This window comes from Copidosoma floridanum, unplaced genomic scaffold, assembly GCF_036245765.1.
Source record: "Copidosoma floridanum isolate Cflo_tuat_1 unplaced genomic scaffold, Cflo_Japanese_pri ptg000025l, whole genome shotgun sequence".
Classification (NCBI taxonomy): Eukaryota; Metazoa; Arthropoda; class Insecta; order Hymenoptera; family Encyrtidae; genus Copidosoma; species Copidosoma floridanum.
Genome location: NW_028321902.1, coordinates 227,731 through 243,918, shown reverse-complemented (window position 1 = coordinate 243,918; position 16,188 = coordinate 227,731). Strand labels below are relative to the sequence as shown.

General features: G+C 32.4%; 2 protein-coding genes across 2 annotated transcripts in view; one reads left to right on the top strand and one right to left on the bottom strand.

The window, feature by feature from the left end:
• The window catches only part of LOC106640896 (uncharacterized), a 136,437-nt gene that overhangs the window by 50,572 nt on the left and 69,677 nt on the right, over nt 1-16,188 (top strand). The window lies entirely within an intron of this gene.
• On the bottom strand, nt 82-3,974 carry LOC149373868 (vanin-like protein 2). The gene is made up of 6 exons (XM_089595418.1): nt 3,921-3,974; nt 1,950-2,087; nt 1,688-1,831; nt 1,153-1,621; nt 599-959; nt 82-540 (listed from the first exon to the last, which is right to left on the bottom strand). The coding sequence occupies exons 1-6, from the start codon at nt 3,972-3,974 to the stop codon at nt 150-152; spliced, it is 1,557 nt and encodes a 518-aa protein (XP_089451544.1). The 3' UTR covers nt 82-149.

Below are 16,188 nucleotides of genomic sequence, written 5' to 3'. Positions count from 1 at the left end.
TATTTTTTTTAATTTAAAGAAAACATTCAACGGAATGAGGGTATAGAAATTTTCTTTGATTCAAATAATTGGGTTGCTCAGTTTAATTATACCTAATTTATATAGAAAAAAAAACACACACACATACATACAAAAGACAGTCTTGTTATTTAGGAGTTTTTCGTGATCTCTGAATCATCAGCATCGAAATTCCGACCCAGAATGGCAAATGTGAGCAAATCATTTCTATCTTTCTTCAAAACCATCCTAATTATCGACCATTCCCGAAGATTCTCAACCTCAAAAACGTAATCCGTCACGTTCATTGGCCTCAAGTTTCTCAATAAGCCACCGGGCATAAATTGATGATTACCTCCACGAACATTTCGCATTGTTATCTCGACTGAGTGGAAAGTCGTCGGTGAACTTATTGCCACGTTGGGATCAAACAATCTACCGCAGCCGCTCAAAGTGTCGTTGGTGCAGGAGATTATACCGCAGCTTTGCAGGCCCACGCCCCTTGATAGAAATCGCGTGCCATTGAACACTGCCATTCTGTACCTATGAAGCAAAAATACATCCAATTTCCGACCATTACAATAGCATTTGATCTACTTACTTGTAGTGTTGTTGACCATCTTTAATCATACTTTGATCGAAGCTAGTTCTGAACTTAAAGTCACAGCACAGTCCTCGATTGCACATGATCGCCTCGTGCTCCCTCAACTTGAGATTGATGGGTTTCGTCGTATGGATACTCAATTCGTTGACGAAAGGCACATAAGGCAAGGAAACAGATGTCCTGGTGGTATCGATCTCCGAATCGCTGAACCTATAGACGTGAGAATTTCTTCTATCTATGTCCAAAGGTCGCTTGCCTTTTATCACCTTTGGTATCTCCGATACGACGAGAACGTTGGATGGTTTGGTTTCTAGGACAACATCGCTGTAACCCTTACGACCAATGAAAATTCCAGTACCTACGGAAAAAAAGTACCGTACCCTTAGGATGAGAGATTTTCTCGGAAGGATACTATGGCAAGTTATTGCACAGGAGAAGTTTACGACTATGACGTATCCATTGCAGATTCTACGAAACTTTTTCAACAACTTTATTTGACCATCAAAACAAGATGGTCGATTCAATGATGGTTTCGGAAAAGGAAGACTTACCACTGTTGCGATTAAATTGATTGTTCCCACCAGAAGACAGGAGGTTGACGTCGTTGGTGTAAGCCCATCCAGCATGGACTTGAACACTGAATAGAAATGGAAGTTCAGAAAACCATAAGCTTGGGAAGATGATGTCTCGAATACCCAGTTGTTGAGTCAAGTTCAACGCTGGCTGGAGGAACATTATATCGGCGCAGATGAATTGGCCAAAGGTCACGCCAAAGTCCGTCCGAAAGGTGGATACGACACCACTATCGGTCACATTGACACCTGGTTCATAAAAAAGGTTGAACTTTCGGTACCTGGCGATGACCCTTCCCTGACGGTCGAAGGCTACGTTTGTGTTGTAGATCAAAAGGTTGTCGCTGGGACATTCCGTGGTGTTGCCGAGGCAATCGACCTTTTCGCGATGGTTCACCACCACATACATTCGATGGTCCCGAGCAGCACACGATATCGTCCTCAATGACTAGAAGAATTTGAGGATGTTATTATGAAAATAAAATTGGAACTATGGGATAGTAATTGCTCTTACAAATGCGTAGGTGTCATTATCACAGAGGACCATTTTGTCCTTAGGATCAGGGACGTACGAGGTTCCTTCGCTGCGGGCAATCTTAGGGTCTGCCGAGGTTGAAACCGACAGGCTTAATTCAGGGAAAACCAAGATGTCGACATTCTGTCAACCACACGATAACTCCTAAGTCTTATATATTTTAAGTTTGTTAAACTAAATTCTTAAAGTGTATAAAGTATATACTATGGATTACATGAAGCAAAATAAATATTGTACTCACATATTCGGCCGCTTTTTTGATGAATTTTACATAATTTTTGGCGTTTAGATCTACTGGATTTTCGTTGTTTATTATTTGAGTTACGGGATGGTATTCTACCACTCCTCCAATGTAACTTAACGATGATGGATGTGAAATCTTCGAAACGAAAGAAAAAATAAGTTGGATTCCAAACAAAGTCACAGAAAACGTATTACACTGGAATTGGGATGGGAAACACAATGGATATTAAATCATCTAAAATTATTTGCTAACTATTTCTTTTAGAGTCGGCGTAAATAAACGATTCATCAGATCTTACCGAGTAAACAATTTTTAATTTGTATAAAATAGAGTTCTCAACTTAAAAAAAAAAATTTGAATATACTACCTGAAAAGTGATGATTGGCAATGAGAGTAGGATTCCTAATTTCCAGCGAAATTCCATAGTTTGATAGTTTAAATAACCAACACCTGTAAGATATACCGATCATTAACTTCTACTAGAGTTCCAGCTGTTGGAAATGCATTTGATAGTCGATCTCCAAAGTATTCGTAAATTATTTCATCAACTATTCATCACCCACATGATTCAATATTCCTCTTATTAATAATACTGGAAATAAAAATTCATTTTTCAGGAATCTCTTGATGAATAATAATTTCACTCGCGGCTCTCGCATTCGATAACAGTTGAATGCGATGGAGATAACTTACGGGCGACAGTTAAAAACGAGATAAGAAATCACAGCAATTTTTTTTAAATTTTTTACAAAACGCACAATTTTCCTCATTCACCGGCACACAGTCTGATGTTAATACATATACTATGTTTCATCTCTCGTTTCCTTTCTCCTTGAAAACTTGCAAGTTTCACATGCTTAAACGCAACTCTTAGGAAAGACAAGTTGTGGTTGCAGAGACAATTAGAAAAAATTAAAATACACTGTACTAACTAGAAAACACTGCAAGATCTCCACTATCGACTTCTCTGCTTGCGATTCCGCACCAATCTCCAAACGCCGGCTGTACTCGATGATTTGAAACGACACACTACGAAGAACTGCTGCGTTGCTGACACACGCTCACGTCTGATATCCCACCATACGTTTTCCTTGATGCTTTTGATTATTATTATTATTCTTGTTCTTTTATCGTGATTCATACATAATTCTCCTTCAAACAAAATACTGTACTTTAAGTGAGAAGTGCGCACCGACGTTAGAGAGATTTTTTTTTTATTAGTTTGGATAATGTATAATATGCCTTAAGTGATTACCACCTTTATTGTATTTTATCTAAAAAATTAACGCCAAAAATATGACGTAACTAAGAATTGATTGATGTTCATCTAAAAACATGATGCTTAGTAACTACAAAGTTTGCCGAAACTTATACTCTACTAAAATTGACCGCACGTTTTAGCGATACTTCCCAATACGGTACACTATACGTATTCTTACTCGAGTTAAAAAAGTACTTAAGCCAAAAAAAAAAAAAAAATCTTTTGAACATTTTGGAAAAAAGAGTTTACTTTTTTCAATTTAAATAATGAAATGGTACCCTTTGTCTTTCAGGAAACAATGTGTTATCTTATTAAAAATCTCGCAATTCAATTGACACACACCCGCATGATGATAAACAATCGTTGGAAATCCCCGAAAAGAAGAACAATGAACGGCAATAAACCAAAATGGTATGCAAACAAAGGAAAAGAAAAACTGTAGTATGAATAATGCATATTCAAAGGAAAAAATTGTCCATTATCCAGTACGTAGGGTAACGTGTGCATATAGAAAGCATTAAAATTTTCTGGCCAACAGATTTTCACGCGCTCGCACACCATTACTTTTATTCCCATTATCTTCGCACACACAGGCCTCTTCCGATAAAAGCACAAAAAACATTGGTAACAAAAGACCGCCTGCATGGCCCGCGTTTGATCGGTAAATATATGTTATATTTCGACTCAATTGTCTCGCGAAATTTTACCTGGGATAGACTAGAAGCTTTTGACACCCAACACAAGATACTGATTTCAAGCATCCTCCCAAAAAAATTTTTAGCATAGGTATCCAGTAATTATTACAATACATCTTAAAGTAATTTAAAAATTACATTAAAATAAATATTTAACAAGCTAATCAGCTTTTGTGTTGTATAGGACAGATGTAACAATTTCGTATAGTTAGATATATGTTAAGAAAATTCTTATTATCATATTTTCAGTAAAAGTAATAATTTAACTCACTTTATTAATGATCGATTAGGTAAGGAGGTTCGATAATTTTCTCAAAATGCAGGAAGCAGTGCAACTTTCAACAACAACTATTCAGAGTATCAGTAAACTGGGTGCTTTTTTCCAATATTTTTTATCACAAATATTTTTTTCAATGAAATTTCAACTTTTATTACAAGACAGCAATAAATTTAGGATTTTTCTGTCATTAATAAAAAAATTGGTGCACAAATTATTGAAAAAATTAACACAGTTTCCTGACACTTTGAATAGTTACTGTAAAAGTTTTCTCTGCTTTCTCTACATTTCGAAAAAATACTTGAACCTTCCAAACTCTAATGTCAGTAAAACAAAAAACAAAAAAAAACTATTTTCTTAGAAAGTATTATATCATAGAAACAGAGCATTTATTTTTTAAGTATGTTTCAATGCCAACTCTTTTAAATAAATATAAATAAAATCTTAACCCTTAACCAATCTACAAGTTCGGAAAATTTTATTTCACCTTTGAAAATCGAATTTTCCAAACAAACCATGTGAGTAATTTCAACCAATATAGCTATCGATAAAAATGCGTGACAGTTTTTTCAAAATTTCGACACAATTGATGAGAAAGTTTAAAGTTATGATTCGAACGACGAAGCGATAAAATTTCCTTTTTCCTTTTCTATAAAAATTGTCTTCAAACGTCATTAAAAAAAAAAAAAAAAAAAAAAAAAAAAAAAAAAAAAAAAAAAAAAAAAAAAAAACAGTACTAGGCAATATGCGTCCCAAAGTATACCTATACATACGCACTATCCACGTGCACCTGTATCCAAGCGTATAAGCGCACGTGCCTCCCCCCTCCACTTCCACCCGTTCGAGTGGCGCGCAATTGGCCTCGCTCTGGAGTTATCCTCCCCTTCTGCCGGCAATTTTCGCTTTGTCTCTGGAGTAGACCGTCTCCTTGGAGCCTTTTTTTATTCCTTCGCCTTTGGTGCTCGCGAATAGGCCCGAGAAGTGCGCGGCAATGACTCGAGGGCGGTTTCGAGAGATAATGTTTGGTTTGCCGGGCGCGTTGTTTTTTTGTTTTTTTGGTATACTTGCCTCGTTTGCAGAAAATACCCACTCGGAGTTTTTTTCCCTCCGTTGTTTTGTGTTTTAGAGGAATTTCTTCTTTCTATTTTTTTTTTTTTTTTTTGTCGGTTCGAGAGAGTTTTCGTAATTGATTAGGACGGGGTTTTTTGCAGCCATAAATCATACGTGGGGTTATTCACGCCCGAAGTGTGTGCCGATCGATCATAGCGGGGGAGCTGAAAGAGGAATAAAAAAACGTATATGGGGAAAAAAAATTTTTCGTACTGTCGCTTTGATGAATGAATGATCGAGTAACTTGGAGAATATTTCTGGTTCGATTATTAGTTGACAGTACATTATACAAATGTTTCTGGGTTGCGAGAAATCGAATGTTTTGTCAATGAAGAATTTAAGCGGTTAACTGTTACGTGACTACTTATTTGTTAATTATGAACTACGATAATTATCGATTGTTGATTTCAAAGTATCAATTTTTTTTTGTATCGGTAAAATATCAAGGAATTTTTTAAAAATAATACAATAATTAATCAATACGTGTAAGAAATGCAAAAGGGTTAAAATTTTGGTAGCATTTGTTGCAATAATCTTATAATAGTTTAGATTCTCTGATAATAATTGTACTACTTTTTTAGTGACAGCATCATATTTTTTTGACTTATAATTATCATAAATTTTCTAACCATAAATTTTAGCTGCGAAGGATAAAATATGCAAAAAAAGTTTATTAAGATTTCCATTTACAGCAAATGACTTAGACACAAAATTTTGAGTATTTTTTTTCAAATCGAATTTTTGCATTGTAACGCACACAAGCTGTATTTAAAACCAAAATCGATACGTTTTCAGTATTAAATTCCGTATGTTTGTAATTGAAAATCAAATAATTCACAGTAAATAATTATTTAAATTTACAATTGACAACTAAGTTGTAACAATACAATTAAAATATATAAACACAAAAAAAAATAAAACTACATAAATATTAAAAAGTACTCAAACAAGCAACGAGAAGTTTTTGAATATTTGAAGTAATTACTCATTCCTACAAGTATTGTTTGTTGAAAAAAATGTAGGAAGTAACTGCAAAAAAAAAATACGTCACATCAAGCAGATTCGACGTAAATGGAGATAGCGAGGTATATGGAAGTGTATACAACGTGTTTCAATTTTTTCCTCCTTCACTCCGCATCGTTGCGCTCAGCACTTTTTCATTTCACAACTTTTTTTTTTTTTTTTTTTTTTTTTTTTTTTTTTTATACATCCAGTAGACGTGCAGTCTCACATATGTACCGCACACCCTTCAATCAATCGATTTTTCCTTTCCTGAAATTTTTCACTCATCCTCGCGTTCCACATCAGTGCTCTTCCATGCTCTTTTTCAATGATACAAAGAAAAAAAAGGTACAAGCTATACGTGGGCTGGTTGAAAACTATTGTGCTCAAAATGAAACAAAGAAAAAAAAAATTTGACTGTTACACATCGCTAAGAATCAACCGAAATTGAGACAAGCTGTCTAGAGAGAGAGAAAAAAAAGAATGAATCCACAGCAGCCCAAATAGCGCGAAAAGGGAGCAGAGCCCGAGGCTGGAGCTCCATTAACAACGCGCGTACGGCAACTAAAAGCCCCCACAGTGGAGGAAAAGGGGAGACGATGCACTTTCGCGCCGGAAATTCTTCGATCGTTTCCTACGTCTCTTTCTTCCAGGCCGTCCTCGTTTTTTTTTGTTTTTTTTTTTTTCGACGCGCAACGTCGATTTTCCGCGGAAAGAGAACACGCGTTTTCACGTCCATCTCTCGACTGTTCGCTTTTACTTGGCGTGCTCTCGAATTCCCGATGCTTACGAGAGGGTTTTTCTTTTCATTTTTTTTTTTTTTTGCTCCGATACACTTTTGTCTCGATGTGTTTTCATTTGCCGGAGTGTCCCTGTGTGTGTCGATGGTAAACGAGAGATTTCCGGATAGCGGCAATGAAAAATTACTCCCGGCGGGGAAATTTTTTCACGTCGCGGTTCTAACGCAAGGGGTTTTTTCATCTTTCGTGGCGAGCTGCTTTTTTGGTACGTGTCGACGGAAAGCTTGTATTTCTTTTATTTTTGTAGGGTAAAGAACTATACTATTACAAGGGATTGAATACGAGATCAATTTTTTTCATCAAATGATATCGAGGACTCAAGTTCAAGCTAGATTACAATTACTGCAGCATTTATAGGATTATAATTTAGTTTTGAAAAATAACTTGACCTGCTTCTTGAAGAAAAGTGAAATTGTAGCCTTCAAAAGATTATTTAGAAAAAAAAAAAAAAAAAATTAGAAAAATATGCACTTAATATTCGTAAAAAAATTGAAAAACGTGTTGATGAAAGCAAAAACTACATTTCGATTTATTTTTGCGTTTTCATATTTTATAAAATTAATTATAACAAATAAAAAAACTTTTTTTTAACCATCAGTATTTTTGTATAATTTATATAGATGATTATTTTATATTTAAAAAATGAATTTTTGTTTGATAATTATTATGTTACAGACATTTTATTAACATAGCTAGAATATGTGTACTTAAAATGAAATTATTACCCTACACCTTCTCAAGTACTTGAGTGAAAGATAATAAATTTTATTTTCTCACTTGAAGAATGAATGTAAGTATATTGGAGAAGTTAGTGAAACAATAAAACGAATAACCAAAGTAATTCAAAGTACAGAACTATGATGTCTTGCTTGTGAGCGAGTCGTACTGAGAGTAACATGAAAGAGAGACGCTGCACAAGGAATAAGCACAGATTATAAATATAGATACACTCGTCAAATTGCGTTATACAGTGTTTTCAACAATTTTCTCTTGAAAATTTTTATAAAATGCAACTTGTGCAAAAATAAAAATTTACTATTTGGAATTTAAAAACTGTTTTTTTTTTTTTTAATTATAAAGACAAAGTTATCTAAAAACAAAAAAAAAAAAACTCTGAAACTTACCTATTATGTACAAACATCTTTTTAAAGAACTCTATTTCAATTGTTTAGAAACAAAAAAAATGTTTCTCACAAATCTTTGAAATAAAACTACAGTCTAATTCACTACAATTTTATTTACTATGACAAAGCATCAACCAATGAAAAGCCCTTCGAATCGTAAATTAAGTTGTCATGCAACATTTTCACGTTGAGAAAAATCTATTTCGCTGTACAAAAAACGAGCTCGAAAAGTGTATGACACCGACGGTTGGCGCGGAAACAAGCCAGTCGACGTTCTCATTCGTAGAAACGAAAGGGCGAAAAAAGATAAAAGGTAAGCAGCGAGCAAACGCAATTCGAGGAAAAACGATAAGCCACCGCTCTCTCGACACAAGCCAAAGCCCGAGGAAAAGGACGAAGCGGGAAAAAAATTTTTTCCCTCCACTTACAATAGGAAAAAAATCCATCTCGCGAAAAAGAAACTACTCTCGAGGGCCACTTGCGACGTACTCTCTTTGTAAGATGGTAAAATAGAGATGAGCCTCGAATATTGTTAATTCACGGACGTCAACTCTTTTAAAAGCTCGCTCTTGGTTGCTCAAGATTAAGTGTATACTCGCTGAGAAAATGATAAAAGTAAGAGCACGATTGTCGAGTTGACGCAGAGTGATTAGTACTAATGCAAAAGCCAAACTTTTTTATACAAAGTAAGACATTTTTTCTTTTTTTTTTTTATTGATAAATCCGGATTTAATGCTTATTTATTGTTACGTCTCAACCGTTCAGTATATTTCTGTGCACAATTTTAATTATTCGGTAATTCTGAAAAAAATATTATTAGTCGAATTTCAAGATAAATATGTTTAACAAAAATAAGTTTATCGTAAATAAATAAATAAATTTTTTTAGAAATTCATAAATAAAGTAAATGAAAATATATGATATGACATTTACCACAAATGTGTTATCTAATTTCCTATTTATAAATTTTTGGAATAAATAACTTTTATCACTACCAACTTAAAAAACAACTGGATGAGTGAAAACTCAGAACAAAAGAGAACAGAAAGTTGTGTTTCCGTATTTTGTAAATTATAATTGCTATCAAAATAAAAAGTAAGTTAACGAAAAAATGTATTAAAAACCGGATTTACAAAAATAAAAAATCGAAGTAAAAAACACGGGACGCGAAAAACAAATTTTCAAATACAAACGCCAATCAAAAAATAACAAACAACAAAGTAAACTCCGTTGAATGAAATATTGGTTGCCTAGGAAGTCCTAACGTAAAACAACAGTTTTTATAAAGCGATGTTTTTTTCCGATGGTAAGGGAAAAAATACAATACTGTTTCCACGTGTAATTTTCTCGAATGTTCATCCTATCGAACAGAAACCTACCTCTGCAAGGAAGTACAAACCTGACGTTGTCGATGAAATTTCCTCCCCTCGTTCATCCACAGTCAAAATAAAGTCACAACTGCAGTACAGCGCCCGCACCTAATGAAGTAATAAGCCATCTAATTAGCAGGAAGCCAACAAGCTCGACGCGAGTTTTCCTTTTTTGTTTTCATTTACAAAAGTTACGGGAGGGATTCTGATAATGGGTCACCGGATGCTCGGGTGGTTTTCCGTAACTTTTGTTGTTTTTCGGGTTACACTCCGCGTTTCAACGGAAAAGTCTGTTACGCTTGTTATGAGCATTATATCCGTTATGTTTACCGCTCATACATACATGGATAGGCTTTTGGAAATTTATTACTGAAATAATTAACGTCTACTGCTTTTTTTATTTCTCGTCAACTCAATGGAAGGGTTTGCTTTTAAATGTTTATTAAAAGTTTTTTTTTTAACTGATTACCAACAATTTTATTTATATTATTCAGACAGTTATTACGAAGCGATCCAATTAACTTGTTACGGTTAACAAATAAGCATCATAAGTGTTAAAATTAAAATAAAATATTTTTTGAGACCCATAACGACTATTCTTGTAATTTCTCGCTCAATATTTTAAAAAATCCCTAACTTTTCTAGTCCATGTGTAGACCTTAAAACGTGAAAAATTAAATTTTTGAAGTTCAACTTCTTCTCCTTAGGTGCTGATAAAATTGTCCTTTTTGATGAAACTTCCGACATAGAAAGTTGAGGTACTAAAATTGAGCTACCCATAAAAAGATTTCAAAATTTTTCGGAATTTTTTTTAATTCTCTGTCGATAAAAACCATCACTGTATAATAATGAATGTAATGGATGTAATACAAAAGCAAAAATTTAAAAATTAGAATCCATTTGTAATTAGTTGAGAAAGTATTGATTTCATAGATTCGATGGACTCTATCGCATAATTTCACGATAGCGAAAGTGCACTAGCTACTGTCTTTTTTCTCGCTTTTCAAGAAAGTAAAATTTTCAAAGTTTCAAGGTATTACTTACCAAGATAAGATATTCCCATGGCATTATAGATGCAGTCGTTATCATAAGGCCAATTATAGGCAATAGCACCTGTGAAGGTACGAGTAACTATTTTCTTGTCCCGAGGTATGTTCGTCCACATGCGCCAAGCGTTATCTACTGTAGTGTGATAGATACCGCACGATTCTACTGATTGTGGTTAACAAAGAAATATTTTTTTTAACCAGGAAATGTGGCCTATATGATTCATTAATTATTTATTTAATATTATATTTTTAATACGTTATTATGTCCATGACATTGTCAATCTTTTTACCCAGATTATTATTTTGGATCCATTATCTCATTAAATATATTGTGTAGTTTACGAATGAATTCACCATTTATTTATTTATTTATTTATTAAAAAATCAACGGGCAATTTGCCTCTTACAAATAATGCTTTATGAAGCAGAATCTTAATTACTATCAACTGGCAGCGCTAAAGAATATTGAAATATCTTGAACCGATAAAAATGAAAATACGAGAATAAAGTGATGAGGAAAAAATTAACAAATGTTTATGAAACTTTTTGCAAAATTGAATAATTTTTACCGTAATTTTTTTAAAGATTATGTTTGACATCAGTCACAAAATTTAAAACAATCATATTTTAAATGAAGGACTAGACAAAACTCTTGAAAAGCCGTGACTATTTGTTAAATTAGTTATAAAACCCTGGATGAAACCAAATTTTTCAAAAACGTTTTTTCCTCCAAATATTAGATTATTACGTGATGAAGCTTGTTTGATGTACTTTGAGTATTGATGGTTACGTATTTAAAATTTTTTGTGACAAAAAAATCACTTAATGTATCCTTCAAAGAATAATACAACTATAAAAAAATATTCAAAACTTCAAGTGAAAAATCAAGATTAACAAGCTCCATGCGCGCTTGTACTTGATTAAGTTGCTAAAAAATTGATTAATATTATAAAATAAATTTCAAAGTTCGTTATCAATATCTATGAAGCAGTTACAAGGAGAGTATCATCCAGTACTAAGAACACAAGTCACTGTGTAACAATACGTGCACGAAAATTATTTATAAAATAAAACAAACTATTTCTTTCTTTCAATGCTTGAGGAAAAATTAAACCTTAAATAGAAAATGAGAAGGAGATAGATCGTCGCGACTCAATCAGTCGTCACGGCGGCCGGCAAAATCGTTATTCCCTTTCCTTCCGATTAAGCCCGCCCCTTCTGCAGTTTTCCTCTCGTTCGATCTCGACAGACTCGTTTCCATTTCCCTCTCTTCCGATTTTTGTTTATATTTGACTTCTGGGGGGCTGATTGCTCTTGCTCCCATATACCCCCTTGCGATGCAGATCAAGTTTTTGCTTGGAGATCGTACGAACTGGAGGGAAAAGATAAGAAAAGGTTGTGAAAAATAAATATTTCGTATTTTTACATTCGGGTGGAAAATGTCAAGCGATGTACAAATTATTTTCATTGAAGCTAATCTCAATAGAGTTTCTTTCCCCTTTATTTATCCGCGAATTTCTATCCTTGAAAAATTGATGGATCAAGAATCATATTAATTTGAGGTTTGATTGATCTAGGCTGATTACATGATTTATTAATAGCGAGAAAATTTAAATGTATCAGTTTGAGTAATGATAGTAAAAATAAGAATTACTTATTTAAAAAAAATAATTATTATTATCGAATTTAAAATTTTTAAGAAAATGTACGTTTTATTCAATTCCGAGGGTTGGCGAGAGAATCATGCGAATGGAGGAGTCTTCTTGTATCAGAATAATTCGAATAGAGATTAAACCAGAGAAGATAATTTTACTTTTTTCAATACAATACACTATTTGTGCTCTAGCAATTTTTTCTTTACATTTTAAAAGAGAAAAACATTTTTTTTTTTTTTTTTTAATGTAGAAGCGTCTACAAAACCGTCATGTTTTTTCTTTTTTTCTTTTGGTCTTAATCAGAAGTACGTAAAATAATTTATTAATAAGAAAAATAACATTTTTTCAAAGTGAGTTTTATTAAACATACAATTATCCTACTGCTTGTTAAAATTAAAAAAAAAAAAACAGGAAAAAGAAATAGTTCCTTAGAAGTGCATTTACAAAGTATATTAAATAATTTTTAAATACTTGTTATAATACATTTAAAAAAACTTTAACTCATAAAAATACGTACAATCACCTTATCTTTAGTACGTGCAGTGTTATAAAAAAAATATTTATTTTTTTTTATTTATAAAGCATTTCATTTTTAGAAAAAATCGTTTGTATTTTTGAAAGGTTTTAAAATTTTGAACTAAAACACACACAAAAGCCTTCCACCGACGAATGACATTAATAAGCTCACCATCATCTCACATTAGAATGACAAACATAATCCCACGCTAATAACCATGCAAATAATGCTCACACCCCACTCTTTGACGCTTTAAATCCAATCACGGGATTGATGGGAGCAATCGAAAAGCAATTTACGGAAATTAATTGCAGAGTACGTCAAGATTTCAACCTTTTCTCCGTCTCGCTCCTACCTATTTGTTCCTTCGGCGTTCGTGAAGGAAAATATTTTCGCCCTCTCGGATCGACCATTTAATTCCTTTTCCGTCGATTTCTGGCTCTTCTTATCTCCGAGTCGATTTTCCCTCTGTATTTTTAACTTTGGCACGCGCTCCGTCGTACATACAATTCCCAAGGAAAGTCCCGAGGATCTTTTTCCCTCTACGGACAAGAGTGATGGTATTTTTTTTCTTTTCTCCGTTTCTCCGGAATATTGGCTTGATTAATTTTCCGAGAGAACGGCACGTAATGACGGTGTTGACTTCGCACAGTTGTTTTTCTTCTCTCGACGAACGGGGTCGCATAATTAATTTTGACTATTTTCATCAAGCGTCTTGGAAAAATGTCAAGAGCCACGCAGTTAATGGAATATTGATGTAAAATTTTGATGGAAATTACCCTTCAAAAATGTTCTCGCGATTTATTAAAATGTGCTTATTTTTATTGGCTGATTATTTGATAAAACGATTTTTGCGACTATTTTTTTAGTTTGAATTTTCAGATTTTTGTCACAGTTAACAAATGTTTTTTAACTGTTATATTTAACTTCAACGTAAGTACCGAAAGTAGTAAGTAAATTCAAAATTGAAAAGAAAAAAAAATGAAAAGCGTTTAATTCACATTTTTTAACTTGGTGTGTAAGAACACGTGTCCAAATCTAATGACCCGCAAAAGCTATGATAAAAATTATCATAGGAACTTCCGGTATTATTTGAGTTGCACACAGCAAGTGGGAAAATTGATTCTGGTTCTTAAAAACTACTGAGGTGGATTTTTTTTAAGTTATTAACGAAAAACGTCGTGTCGTTTCGAAAGTCATACATAGATATGACTTGAACGAAAATTTTTACCAGGAATTTGCATTTTACTAAAAATTTGCTCACTATTCTTATATGATGTAAAACTATTTTATTATAATTTAACTAATAACTAAACAGGTGACTGAAAAGGGTATTTTACAATGTACTTATAAGATGGTTGAACTTTTGAAATTGAATTTTTTTTCTAACGCTAAAACGAGGACTGAGCCGATTGTAACTTAAAAAAAAAAAAAAAAAACACATGTTTTATACTATGAAATGCTCAACAATTGCTACAACAATTGAAAAACCTTATAAAGTGTATAAAAAGCAAAATAAAAAAATTAATAAAATTCTTTTCAATGTAAACTACAACAGACTTTATAATTTAAAATAATAAGTTGTGTAATTTATATTTTAATATAAGAATTTTAATTTTTTTATTCAAAATTACCTTTTATGATGTTTTCGAAATCGTAAAGAAGATTTATTTTCATACTTGAACAGTTATCATATAGCTGAAAAAAAGTTATTGAAAAAAATCTTTTTTTTTTTTTATTCACAAACGGAAAAGAATATTAAAAACAAATAAATTTATTTTAAAAAATGTATCTAAGTTAAACCTTAAACCCTGTGATAAAAAAATAATCTGATTTAACTCGATTAAACTGAAAAATAAGTATTAATTTATAGTTTAAACACAGTGAATTTTATTACATTTAATTTTCTACACGTAAAACATAATACGATAGTGATTTTAACATTTTTATTAAAGGCACAAATCAGCTTTCATAACCTACAAACTGATATTAAAATCAGTTGAAAGCAAAATTTCAAGTCTTAGGCTGCGTATACACGCTGCGGAAATTTACGCGACGGAATTTTGGTTGGCCAATCAGAGTAAAGCTCCCCACGTATATAGTTATAGAAAGACTGACTTGCCAAAGTTCTGCGGCGTAAATTTCCTCAGCGTGTATACGTAGCCTTAACCTTAAATCCAGATGTACGGCACGTGGGATAAAGTCTGATAACACAAAAACACTAATAACAGTCACAGAAAAATGGACGAATATTTTTTGTAAAAATCATATTTCGAAGCTCTTTTGCACTGCACAACTATTGAAACAATTCAAAATTTCGTCTGCTCTTGTATTGTAAAGCAGGAATCGAAGACACCACATGATTTTTCAATATTTGCTGCATATCTTTGTAGATAATCACTGTTAATTATTAAAATTTTAAACATTCTTGCTCAATTTCACGTTGTACAGTGCTGGACTTATAATATTAGACTGCCATTGCAAGCCTTCTAATGCATAGCGGATACTCATACATTATTAATTCCCCATTATCTTATCGCTGCGTCACTTGTTCCGTTGCTTAAACATTTTATCCGTCAAATACATTAATGACTACACTTACATCCTCAAAAGTGAAAAAACAATTTTTTTAAAAGGGGGTATATAAACGCAGAGGTAATTTTTTTCAAATCACTATAGTAGTCTTTTCAGATATACCTGTACTCAACACGCTCCGTAAGTGTCAATTGCCTACAGAAAGTCTTTACAAAGTTTCTAGTGAAATTCATGTTCCAACACGTAAAAAGAAGTTTCAAGTAGGTAAAAGGTTTTATATTTCGTTATAAAGTTGTACAACTTAATTATTTTAGATTTGCTTTTTTAAAATCAAACTAAGTGAATAAAAAAAAAAAAATTGTATATGCAGTACAACTATTACTGTGTTATTTTATAAAATTAATTTGTACAATTTAGAAAGTTTCTATTGTGATTATTTAAAATTAATAGTCAATTTTATATAATTTTCATTTAAACGCTAATATTGCTTCTCAATGTTTTTGAGATAACGTTGTATTTTTTGAAATCTATCGTTTTTAATTAATCGTTATTATGAATAATCTAGATTTTTTATGTTTATGCTAAAATCATGACATAAAACTATCGTGATGAATCTGTTGCACTAACTTACGCTGAAACTACTATAAAATTACTATTTGTTTTCAAAAATAATTGGCAATAACGTGAAAATTGTTCACATCAAAGTTTTATTCTATTTACATAAATTGCCTTCTAGCTTTTATGCATTCAAATTAAAATGTAAGAATGTATACGCGTATTATTTATATTTATTACAACTGTAGTAAATAAATTATTGAAATCAATAAAATAATTCACTTAA

Bases quoted from the DNA above. Each gene is read 5' to 3' on its own strand.
- LOC149373868 (XM_089595418.1), bottom strand. From the start codon at position 3,974: ATGCTTGAAATCAGTATCTTGTGTTGGGTGTCAAAAGCTTCTAGTCTA. The intron at 2,088-3,920 runs GTAAAATTTCGC...TTCGTTTCGAAG, and splicing joins AAGCTTCTAGTCTATCCCAG to ATTTCACATCCATCATCGTT. The intron at 1,622-1,687 runs GTAAGAGCAATT...AAATTCTTCTAG, and splicing joins ATAATGACACCTACGCATTT to TCATTGAGGACGATATCGTG.